At 41.4% G+C, this 11,989-nt stretch overlaps 1 protein-coding gene across 6 annotated transcripts in view; it reads right to left on the bottom strand.

Moving 5' to 3' along the window:
• LOC127361914 (unconventional myosin-Ic) overlaps window positions 1–11,989 on the bottom strand; it is a 58,183-nt gene that overhangs the window by 2,872 nt on the left and 43,322 nt on the right. For all 6 annotated transcript variants that reach the window (XM_051397071.1, XM_051397075.1, XM_051397073.1 and 3 more), the window contains 23 exons: window positions 11,794–11,865; window positions 11,366–11,485; window positions 10,962–11,035; window positions 10,471–10,576; window positions 9,469–9,549; window positions 8,819–8,910; window positions 8,538–8,632; window positions 7,259–7,305; window positions 7,042–7,122; window positions 6,379–6,484; window positions 4,971–5,088; window positions 3,984–4,097; window positions 3,713–3,789; window positions 3,543–3,611; window positions 3,344–3,428; window positions 3,049–3,208; window positions 2,430–2,513; window positions 2,225–2,318; window positions 2,084–2,139; window positions 1,863–1,998; window positions 1,336–1,406; window positions 1,108–1,205; window positions 820–919 (listed from right to left, as the gene is read on the bottom strand). In XM_051397071.1, coding sequence (XP_051253031.1) covers window positions 820–919; window positions 1,108–1,205; window positions 1,336–1,406; window positions 1,863–1,998; window positions 2,084–2,139; window positions 2,225–2,318; window positions 2,430–2,513; window positions 3,049–3,208; window positions 3,344–3,428; window positions 3,543–3,611; window positions 3,713–3,789; window positions 3,984–4,097; window positions 4,971–5,088; window positions 6,379–6,484; window positions 7,042–7,122; window positions 7,259–7,305; window positions 8,538–8,632; window positions 8,819–8,910; window positions 9,469–9,549; window positions 10,471–10,576; window positions 10,962–11,035; window positions 11,366–11,485; window positions 11,794–11,865 — 2,136 coding nt within the window. The remainder of the gene's footprint in view (window positions 1–819; window positions 920–1,107; window positions 1,206–1,335; window positions 1,407–1,862; window positions 1,999–2,083; window positions 2,140–2,224; window positions 2,319–2,429; window positions 2,514–3,048; window positions 3,209–3,343; window positions 3,429–3,542; window positions 3,612–3,712; window positions 3,790–3,983; window positions 4,098–4,970; window positions 5,089–6,378; window positions 6,485–7,041; window positions 7,123–7,258; window positions 7,306–8,537; window positions 8,633–8,818; window positions 8,911–9,468; window positions 9,550–10,470; window positions 10,577–10,961; window positions 11,036–11,365; window positions 11,486–11,793; window positions 11,866–11,989) is intronic.

Raw genomic sequence — 11,989 nt, 5'->3', positions numbered from 1 at the left:
TAACGCAACACTAATTACTAATGTCTGTTTGTTTTAATTAAATATTAACCAGACAGCTCTGATAGTAATACAAATGATTAATAGTTGATCATTTTATTGTTTTTTAACAGAAGTCTGACTCAAGAAATATTCCCAGTGTGGTGTAGAAGCATTTTACAGTCATGGAAAACTCTAAAAAATGTGCTAAACCTGCTAAACACACCAAACTCAACTTAACTGGAGTAAAATTGCTCTTGAAATATTTATGTCAACAAAATTGTTAAAGAATTTTGAATTTTGAGTCACTTTGGGCCAGTGCAACAAGATGTAATCACAATATTAAAGTACAATAAAATATCTGGCTCTTTACCTGCTAAACGCTCTCTGGGTCTGTCAGTAGTTTGATGCTGGGCAGGCAGCGTACAGTGACTTTATTAAAGCTAGTTGTCTGAAAACAGCTGCCTGCTGCTGCTGGAAACGAGGCTGAGTTATAAAACCAATCAATGCTCTAAACGAGGCTAAAATGCTCCGTAGAGCTGAAGGGAAAAAGTTGGGTGAATTCTTTGTGGGTTTGACCCTATTAGTGCCCCCTTTCCCATTTCACATAATCAATTGGTCCATTGTTAATATAAAAAATATTTATTAGTGCAGCTTTAAATAGTATCACAATATATCAACTATTGGATGCTGCAATTGAAAATCCTTACTTATGGGTGATAACTTGATGAAAGTCGGCATTAAAAGGCACATCTCACGGTGATCAGTGTAAACATGGTGGAAATAACACAAATAATCTGCTTTTTATACAACTTTCAATTGAGGAAGATTTAGCAGACTCACCACAGACAAGTGTCCGTTCTTAGCTTTGGCCACCAGTAGTTCTGATCCGGGCGTGAAGTCTATGATCCCCTCTTTCCCCTGACCCACTGTAAACTTTATACTGGAGGAGGAACACAGGGATAGTCAGACACATCCTTCTGCTTTTTACCACTTTCTACCTGTAGATGTTTGTGTGTGCAGGAGTAGAGATGTATTATACTGCTGTTAGCTTTATGTAAGGACACATTGTGAACATTGGCACCGTAGTAATCAACACGTCATGTGTACATTCATGTTTCTGCTCCTCACCTGCCCTGGTTGATGTTGATGCTGTTTATTTTGTCGGCACAGATCGCAATCTTGGTCAAGGTCTCAATCACATGGTCGCTCTGCAGAACCACGTCTCCCTGGGGACGAACCATCAGGCGTTGAAAACTCACAGCAACACTCATTTACACTCGTACAGAGCTACACGAGATCTGGTTAATATATTATTAACTCTATTATTATTAACTTATAATATGTCCTTGGATTCACCTTCTGTTTGTTGTCCTCACTGGGCACGTGCAGAACAAACAGGCCGTCGCTAAGAGAGCTGACTGAGACACCTGCAGAGGAAGGACAGTATTAATGAGTAATGAACCTCCTCGCCATAGACTGTAAAATAAATAGTGGACGGAGCCACCGTCACGTCACCCATTGGTTTGTGGGTAAGGGTTACTGTTCTGAAGCCTCAGGTTTGGCATTATGGCAGTCACCATCGTATTTATGGAGCCAGTAGTGATCACATTTGGACAAGAGCGTGGAGCTGGGAAACATATTGATTGCTATGGCTCTATCCTGATTGACAGGTTGCTGCTGTAGCGACTTGTCAACAAACAGCTTGTATTTTACTCTAAATTGGACCATAATTTACTAAATGAACATCATGCGGTTTGGAAGAGGACTGAAACTAGTGATGAAGACCATTAACTCATCAGGAAACTGTTTACTGAGCTCATAAACCCAGTGGGAAGCTCTGTCCACTGATTATACTGTCTCTATACGGTCTGTTGACCTCTGACCTTTCAGGGCTCCGTAGTCGATGCGCTGCTTGAGTTTGGCCTCCTCTACGATAACGGCACTGTTAGAGGTGAGCAGCAGCTGGCGGGGCCGGGCCTTGTAGCCTTTTCTGTCGTACTTGGTGACTGGAACTGCATACTGGGAACAGAGGGATGACGGTCAAAACACTTGATGACAGACGACATTTAAACTGCCCTTTGTTTTGTGACTTTGCTCGACTAACCTTCATCTTCTCGCTGCCCAGAGCCTGCACCACTTTGGGGTTAATGTCCTCCCCATCTGAAGAAGAGGAGACAAGCTGTTAGAATATTTTACATTGAGAAATATGGAGCCTGTTGTAGCAGGAAAAATGTGTGAGTCTTACTGAGTCTTGTGCTGACAAACAGTTTGGGCACGCTCTGTGGGTAGTTGTCCTTCTTGTCTTTGAAGATCTCGCTGGCGATCATCTTCTGCTCCATCTATTCAAACAGATCTGATTACAGCGAAGTAAAGGCAGGAAGCAGCAAACAAGAGACCTGACAGTCAGACTACAAAGAGCGTATCCTGTCTGGTGACGGGACAATATTCACCTGGTGTTTCCACTCAGGGCTGATCTTCTTGCAGTAGCTCCACACCATGTTCTGCATGCACAGCTTACGCAATTGCTCTGACGCCTAAAGACACAGACAGAATGTTTTCACAATAGCTCTGCTGGCAGAAAAAAGCAATTCAGTTGTGCTGCATATATGTGGAATCATGATACACAGTGTGTGAGTAGTCACAGTGTAAGTGAATGTACCTATTGAAACATGTCGGCTAACATTCACCTTTAAACTACATCCATATACAATATGTGAAAACCCACAAGTGTACATCTAAAATGATGGATGTGATACTGTTGGATCACATTAGTTGTTGGATCGTCTACTGGCTGTCAATAAGAATCATTAACATGAACTGATACTAATAGGACATAGTGCACATGAATCTATATTATGTTGAATGTATGGATGAATTGTTATTATTACCCTGTTTACAACACAGAGTTATAAAATAAATTTGAAAAAATAAATTTGATCAAAACATATATTTGCTTCAACAACACATCCTCAAATCCTAATTTGGTGTGAAATGTTTTGACTGTCCTCACAGAACGATGTGGTGTCTCTACCATATTGACCTACATATATGTGTGCGTTTTATTCCCACCTCAGTGAGAGCAGCTGGAGGTGTCGGCCAGCTCTTGTCCAGGACGTTCTTGGGCAGGTTCCTGCGCAGCGTCATGAGGAAGGAGTAGCGCACGTAATCCAGGAAGTACTCGTTCTCTGGACAGCGCTCCTTGTGGCGGTAGATGAAGCCTTTGATGAACCTGAGGATGAGAGGAATAAAGGGAAATTAACAGGGTTTACAAAACCTAAACATATTATGCTCATTTAATTGAGTAGATTTGTATTTCTAGTGTGTATTGCGCCATCTGCTGGTCTGTTACTGTATTAGTCTGTACCTGCGGATCGTATCAGCAGCCTGTCGCCTGCGCTTGGCCCTCCTCCTGGCCAGGATCCCTCTCCACCACGCCTGGATGGAAATAGCTGCAAGGTACATGACATACATCACACACAAATACAAAGTTGCACAAATTGTTTGTTAGACAATCTGTTAGACAAACTCTAAGGTGACATCAGCAGGAGAAAACGTTTCCTCACCTGCGGTTCGGAGTTTCTGGTATTTGGACCTCTGGCTGTAGCCTTTCCATCCTGCCTGCAGCTTGGTGGCTGCGGGGTGAAAAGAAAAGAAGGAAAAGGAGGCTAATGGTTTAAATCTGTGGCCATAATGAAAATATGTGGCACAAATGAGTTGTGTCAGAGGCTCTCACCAAGACTGTGTTTCCTGGTCTCTAGTGCATCCTCGGTGGCAAACAAGGTCTTTGGGAAACGGATGAAGATTTTGGATCTAAAAGGATGAGATTAAAGTAAAGCATGTGAATTTGAAGTCAGATGGTTAAGGGCAGCTCAAGGCAACAAAGGGTAAAATAAGTTTTTAAAAATGCATGTTTTAAAAGAAAATAGGTTTAAAATTACTTCTTAAACTTTTACTAAATGATACAAATACATTTTGGCATTTATATTGATCTGTGTGTTGCTGACCTGCCCAGTTTGTACTCCTCAGGCTTGTATCCCAGGTGTTTGACCAGTGTGGACACTCCATCAGACAGTTTCCCCTGCCAGTTAGGCCATGTGTCTGGACACAGGGACTTATACCTAAACAGACACAAACACAAGTAAATCCTAGAATACTGTTCAGGAATAAGGCACATCCGTTAAGCAAAAGAGGGTTTAAACCCCCACCACTTCTATAGCTCAACGATCAGCCTGTGAAAGTGTAGCAGACGGTCCTGGGAACAGAACTATGTCAGGTTTAGAGCTGAAACTATTAGTCCATTGACAGGAAAATAATCAAAACTAAAACTTGATAATTGATTAATGGTTTATGTCATTTTTCCAAAGCAAAAACGGCAAATGGTCCCTAGTTCCAGCCTTTTTCTTTGTCATATGTGACAGTAAATAGAATATCTTTATCTGTTGGTCACACAAGACAACAAAATGTGTTAAGTAATAATGGGCTTTCGGAAATTCTGACATTTAACAGACCAAATGATTAAATTAGAAAATAACTTGCAGACTGATCAATAATGAAATAAGTGTTTGTTGTAGCCGGACTAAGGTTCAGTCCTTAGGCAGCGTTGATGATATAGATTTAGAGTTTAGGAACAGAGCTGACACATTCAAAGCAATGAATGTGCTAGGAGGAGACGTTTTGACAGGATGTGACACATCCTGGGTCTAAACCTGAAACCTTCCTGTTATATAAAGACTGGAAACCAAAACCTGTTGCACCTGGAGGAACAACACTACCAGTGCAACAGCAGGTATTTACTTCTAGGTAAGGAATGTCTTTTTGTGTATAGCTTGGTTATGGATGTCTAATCTGGACAATTTGACTAAACTTGGAGGTCATATTGGTAGTGTAGTAGAATACAAGAATGGTACATATACGGTACTTGATTATATTCTTGATACAGAGCTTCCATGTGATTGTACATTATTGGTAAAAAAAAGAAAAAAGCTGATCACCTCTGAAGGAAGACCTCGTAGCGCCGTCTGTAAGCAAAGCCAGCCCTCCTCACCCTCAGATTCTCCATCAGCCCCAGATACTTGACCTGGTGACGGATCAACACCTCGTCAAATCGAACTGGGATAGGAGGGGAGATGGGGAAGAAGTGGGAGAGGGAGACAAGAGAGCAGGGTCAGATCAGTCAGAGAAAAATGTAAAGTCTGTTGGACAAAATGAACCAGAGAAAACCAGTAAATGCTAAACAACAGCAGTAGGAGTGACAGAGGACAGAGAAACAGTGTGGAACTAACAAAAGGACCACTGTGGACAGAAACAAAGGCCGGCCCGATATACTGACGACCACACGGAGAGTTACACTGCGGCCACTCACACAGCTGAAACAAACTGTTTTGGAGGGAATTAGCAACAGCACAAGATTAACATGATGTTTCTGGGAATATGTTGTTGCTAAGCTGCTTCAACTGTGTTTACAAGAACTGTTACATGAAAACTATTAGTGTATGAAAGCAAATAATATCCGTAATCACTCAGATCAAATGAGTCACTTCATGCTGGGAAATCTTAAAAACTTGACTTTAAGGATTATTTTGAAGGTTCACCAATTCAGATGGTAAATATCCAATAGCCTTTTTCTAAAATTCACATTTAAGCTGCTCAAATTCAACTCGCATTGGTGGAATTCAGGATGAAAAATTCAAATTTGAACATCCAAGCTCTGAAAGACAGTCAATTAAGCTGAATAGAACCAATCCGATCTCTTTCCAACAGTCTACTGTGTGTAAAATACAAGAGACAGAAGTATCTTTGGTAGGCCCGATGTTGGTTTAAATTTTGCTTTATGACTTTACCTCAAGTCACAATTTGACAACTGAATTGAAGCAGGTTTCACAAAGGGGAATTCAAACTACAGAAAGTAAAACATTTACAAGATCAACCATGGGTAAGCACAAAACGGCAGAAATATCCATTTTCCATCTCATTACTCCATCACTTATTTTTAATGTTTTCAATATTAATGTCAGCTCATACATTTTACTTCCATTGTGGAAAAGGACACTTGTGTTCTGATGAATAACAAATGCTACTTGAATCAGAGTGCACTGCGTATTGTGGACAAACTCATCCAGTTATCCAGGATGTCCAAAAAGTAAAAAATAAAAGTATTGAAAATCATTTTTTAATTTGCACTCTCTAGCTGTCACAATGATTGAATGGTCTTAAGATGACCAGGGTTTTGGTTTCTAAATTGATGTATTTTCCATTTATATTCTGTCACTTGGAGTTCACTATGATAATTCTGTTCCAACCTGAAGACTCAAGGTTTCAAAGGATACTCTTCTCCTCTACCTCTTTCTACCTTCCTACCTTGTACCATAATAAGCAAAAAACAAAGACTCTGCTTCATACCTGCTTGCTTGGAGTCATTGGGCTTGATGCAGCGGACGTACGACGGCTCCTTCGACATGAGGATCTCCATGAGTTTCGCCAGACTTGCTTTGAACTGGGTGGCTGCCTGGAGGGGCAGACACAGAGAGATGAAAGCTGGTTAGGAAGGGATGAAGAGACGAAGGTGAGTGAAGATAGGAGAGGAAGCTGGTCAGTGACCGAAGGTAGAAACTGAAGAGGAGAAGAGTGGATGTGCACAAATCCAAGCCCGAAGACAGAGATGATGATCTAACAAGAGCTACGCAAGCAGAGGGGTGACTGATGTGACTGGCAGTCCAGTAGAGACTGAACACTGGGCCCAGTGTGGAAGACTGGGACTCTAACTTGCCAGCCTGTGACAGTACCCTGTTCAAGTGTGTGTGTGTGTGTGTGTGTGTGTGTGTGTGTGTGTGTGTGTGAAGGGCATACAAGTGTCAGGGCATTCCTCATTGAGTGGGAGGCTGCAGAGAATCCCCATCAGACTGCCCACTCAACACTGGAGAGGGGAAACACACCCCTGTTTGTTTTGCTATGGGAAAGTATGTTGGGATGCATGACAGTATGATTTATAAGAGTGTGTAGGACAGGCAGAGAAAACCTGGGACACAAAGAGGACATACACACACGAACAACAAGGTATCTCACCGTGTCTGGGCGCTTCTTGTCACTCAGCTCCTCCCTGTCAAAACACTGGGTCAGGATCTTGTTCTCTGACATACACATGACCTGCGAACATACATAAAGGACATTTTTAACCTCCGAATCGGGCAGACACTGCGCAACTTTCCACAAATGTATAACACTATCCAAGTGAAACAGTTTGTTATATAACCCTCCTAATTTCTGTTCATTTTAAACTCACCTCTTTCAAGTTCCTGAAGAGCAGGTCGTTGTTCTTGTCCAAAAATCCTGAGTGAGAGAAGATGATACATGTACTGACTAATCACTTCCACTAAAGTGCCCCACAGTTGTCACTGGCTACATCCAGTTAAGTCTGACCCTAATGTTGAATATATTAATGAATATTGTCAAATAGCCTTTTTTAAATAAAGAACTACTATAAATTCACAGATAGTTCTCTTAAACCTTTATCTGAAACAGGCTTATATTAGAAACAGATATTTATTTCTTATTTCTCCAAGTGTATTTCATCATATTTTGGTTAAACGCCTGCCTCCTTTCTCATCTGCTCTCCTTTAATTAACTGTTAGTGCAAACCCAACACTTCCTCCATGTTTCCCTGTGGTCTTCATATATTCGGTATAATGTGCACTCCCACAGCCCTAATTTCATCAGTGCAACCACAGTCACGTCACACTCACCACTCTGAGTCTCTCTTCTCGAACAGAAATGTTGTTTCTATTGACTTAACATTTTCATATGGCTAAAATTTTGCTGATTTTCCAACATTGTTAAGCTACTGTCTGTGAAACTCAGCACTTTCTGCGAGGGTTTTAATTTGAGGCATCCGCAGGAAATGTTGAATTTTATTGAACGCAGCTCAAGAGCGCTTAAACAAATCAGTAAAAGCCACTAGAGTGACCGTTTGCCAAGTCCCTCACTCCTTAGTTACTGTTCAAGCTTTCTGTTCCTGTACGGCATATTAGGTTCACCATAATAACAGTGGCAGATTTACCACTCAAAGTTCTTTACTAATTTTGGATATTCTTCAGTAATGTATCTTTGATTTTGCTACCAGACTTCATCAGCTGCTGTATCTGGATAGCTAATTGATGACAATGAGTTGGTTGAAAATGCTGACTCAGGTGGACTTTTTAATGTGTCCAGTTGACTGGTTTTAAAACTAAAACCTCGTAAAGGGGTCTTTACTGTGAACTTGATGGTTACATACAGGAGTCTAAAGCTAACTGGTCCCAGGTAAAGACTCCTCACTAGTTGATTGATGTAAATTTAGAGATGGATGGAAATAAAGAAAAAGTGTTGTGTATTACAGTGTATAGCTAGTTAGTTCTAACGTTATCAGTATGATAAAGAAAAGGAAATTCATGCCTAAAAGGAATTCACCCCAACACCAAACATCCAAGGACTTGAGGTCACACTGGCCTTGTTTACAGCAGCTCTCGCTCACACACACACACACACACACTCACACACACACACACACACACACACACACACACCGTTGACATTGTAGTTGACCTCTCCAGCGTAGTGCAGCAGTCTGAATTCCTCACGGCTCATTACCTTCCGGGTCTTTGCATCAGCCAGCTTGTGACTGCAGGGAAACATACACACACACAGCATGGATATATCAGTAAATGGACTGGACACATATTCAATAGTTCACAGTCTGGTACCACAATCCAGCCAACAGCCAGACCTTTAAGTACAGCAAGTCCAAACTGTTTTGGGTACATTTGTGCCACTGCAGAGGTTATATAAGACCAGGAATCGAACTAACGTGACAAAGTGTGCGTGTCCTCCAACAGTGTCCTCCAGCTTCTCTAGGAAGGTTAAATCACTCGCGTCTCCAGGTCTCAGGCACTCCTCATCCTGTGATAGGAGGACAAAAAGAGCAGCAATAAGCCACTGTCTTACAAGACTATGACCACATATCATTTATATGAACTTGAGCATGTGTAACTGTTAGGATCAAAGCAATGAATTCATCCTTTATTACACAGATGGTACCATTTAGGATACAGGTAGTTGAGCTTACATGCCTATGAGTACCTCTAATGCACCTAAAATGCTGTTTCTTGGTTGTTTGATCTGTATAAAAACCAAAGCGTGAAAACGACAATTTGTCATTTTACAGGGATTTTGTGCTAGACTATTTTCTGGCCAAGAGAGCAGTGATTTCCTGGAGTCACGTTGACGACAAGATACCAGAGTTTCCTAAAATGCTTAACTTTCCCTTTAAGATGACACCTTATCTTGCCATAAGTTCTTTAAGTTCTTAGAGTATTTTATATTTTGGCAGATATGGCAGGTATCATATTTGGCAGAAATCCACTTCCAGAGTGAATTTAATGAGGGAGCTTCCTTTTGAAATAAAAAATTGGTTTCATATCCTCTGAAGCAGAATCAGAGCAGAGTGTGTCTCCTCACCAAAATGGAGATGATGCCTTTGAATTTCTCCTCCACCAGGTCACAGATGATCTTGTTGTTGAAGTACTGCACCGGCTCCCACTGCAGAGACACAAGACCCCTTTAAGTTAGAGCTCATGAGAAAATAAATCTTGTCCAGCATATCAGTCTAAGCTTGATACAATTACAACTGTTCTAAGCTATTAAATGACTGTAAAGTCAGTCATCTGCAGAATCCCAGGAATCCTGGCACACAGAGACGCTGCTCACCCACTCGCATGTGGACACACACATGAACACAGAGCTCCATGGGCTGAGTGCAGCAGTGTTAGGTTATGTTAGCGCTAACAGCCACATAATTTCCACAGAGATGACAGAGAGTGCGGCCCACAGCCCTGATGTCAGATGATAATGGGCTCTTTGAGAGGTGAGTCCAAGTTTCTCCCACAACCTGCTCTCTGACCAGTGCATTTATATTAGACTGAACACAAGAGGCCCTTGTTCCAAAGAAGCAAAACAAAACAATATAAATGCAATGAATATAAATGGGGCAAAGACAAAGGGAGTAACTGAGGAGAAAAATTCAAGAGAGAACTTGAATTAGATATCCTCGGGGTCAATGCAGACCTCTTTTGACATGTTGTTTCCTTAAGAGCTATTTTAGATTTTAACTGTGAATAAATAAAAGACACAATAACTCTAACAGTGACAGGGTTAAAGGATTAATTTCTAATGGAGCAGCATCTTCTAAAAATATGTGCACTTAGTGTAAATCACTGAGTGAAAGCCTCAGTGAAACGACAGAGTGATAAATTAAATTACCAATTTCACATCAAAAAACACAACTGCAACAGCAATCACATTAGAAGCTCTTTGCGAAGGCTAAAGCCTGGCTGAGGGAGGAGGGATGGAGTGATAATGGAGGGTGAAAATGTCAAAGCATGATTAAAGTGTACAGGCAAAAATAAAAACAAAGGCTTTCCACTTAAATACATATACAGAATCCAGAAAATGACGTCTGACCGTGATGCCTTCAGCCTCGTACTCCTCCTGCTCTGACTTGAGGGTGAGCTCGATGAAGAGCTGCTGCAGCTTCTCGTTACAGTAATTGATACAGAACTGCTCAAAGCTGCAACACACAACAAGAAACACAACAAGGCACAGGGTCAGACACATGTTACTGGTTTTCTTACTAATGGAGGTTAGGGTTGGGGCTCATTATTGACCATAGAAAAAGGCACAGGGTCCACTTACTGGGAATTTCTGGAGCTTTCAGCTGCATTTCAGCATATGAAGTCTGCTCAGGTTGCTTAGTAACCAACTGAGCGAACTCCTGCTGCCACTGAAGGCCATGAGATGCAACTGAAAGCTCCAGGAAATTGACTTTAAAAATCGAACTGTAGGTATGAGTGTTTTTTGCTGCATTACTTAAAGGTTTAGAAGGATATATAGATGTTTACATTTAAAGAGTTAAGCCTTTAATTCAGCATGAACAAATATAATTAATACTGTACCTGTTGTGCTGAAAGACCTCAAAACCATAGATGTCCAGCAGGCCAATCACTGAGTAATTCTTGAAGGAGTCATCCTGTTAGAGAAAAAGAATAAAACTCTTCATCATATCTATCTAAAAAGAGCAAACTCTAGTACACACAAAGCTTTAAAATAAAGATTTAAATTCAAAATCATGAAAATGGATTTTCACTCCAGGTTTTCCGCATCATGTTATTATGTTCATCTTGTGAACCTGTAAATGTCCACAAGGTGGAGCTGTGCTATAATAGATTGAAGGGGAGAAAACAGTGTTATATGTTGAATAATGTCTGGGCTTAGTTTGAGTGTGTGTGTGTGTGTGTGTGTGTGTGTGTGTGTGTGTGTGTGTGTGTGTGTGTGTGTGTGTGTGTGTGTGTTTGTTTACCTTGTATGCCAATGAAGCGTTGATCTTGTTAACCAGCCAGGTGAAGGTGCGTCCATACACTGCCTTGGACAAAGCATCCCGAGCTGATGATGCTTGCTCTAGGTTCAGTGGGCTCATCAACTAATTAAGAAACACACACACACACACACACACACACACACACACACACACACACACACACACACACACACCACACACACACACACACACACACACACACACACACACACACACACACACACACACACACACACACACACAGGCAAAGGCAGACAATAACAGAGTTACACAGAGTTCAGCAGGGTCAGTTCGACATGTTACAATATAATTACAGTGGACCAGACCAGACATTACACAGACAGGAAAGCTTTGTATACAAATGCTTATCACACACGCGTGCTACAATGAGAGTGTGTATCCAAACCTACCTCCTCTCCCTTGGCAATTATCTTCTTGTGTGTGAGTGCCTCTGTCAGCACTGCCCCATTCACTCCTAACAACTGGAAAAGAACAACAACATTAGTACGCCTCGCCAATGACAAATAAACGATCTCCAAAACAGACAGACGTCATGCCACTCAGCAGCCGTGACATCCTGCGTATGGTATCTGTTCATTATGTCTG

This window comes from Dicentrarchus labrax, unplaced genomic scaffold (genome assembly GCF_905237075.1).
Source record: "Dicentrarchus labrax unplaced genomic scaffold, dlabrax2021, whole genome shotgun sequence".
NCBI classification, from domain to species: domain Eukaryota; kingdom Metazoa; phylum Chordata; class Actinopteri; family Moronidae; genus Dicentrarchus; species Dicentrarchus labrax.
Note: the sequence above shows the minus strand (reverse complement) of the source record. Positions and strands in the feature narration are given on the sequence as shown.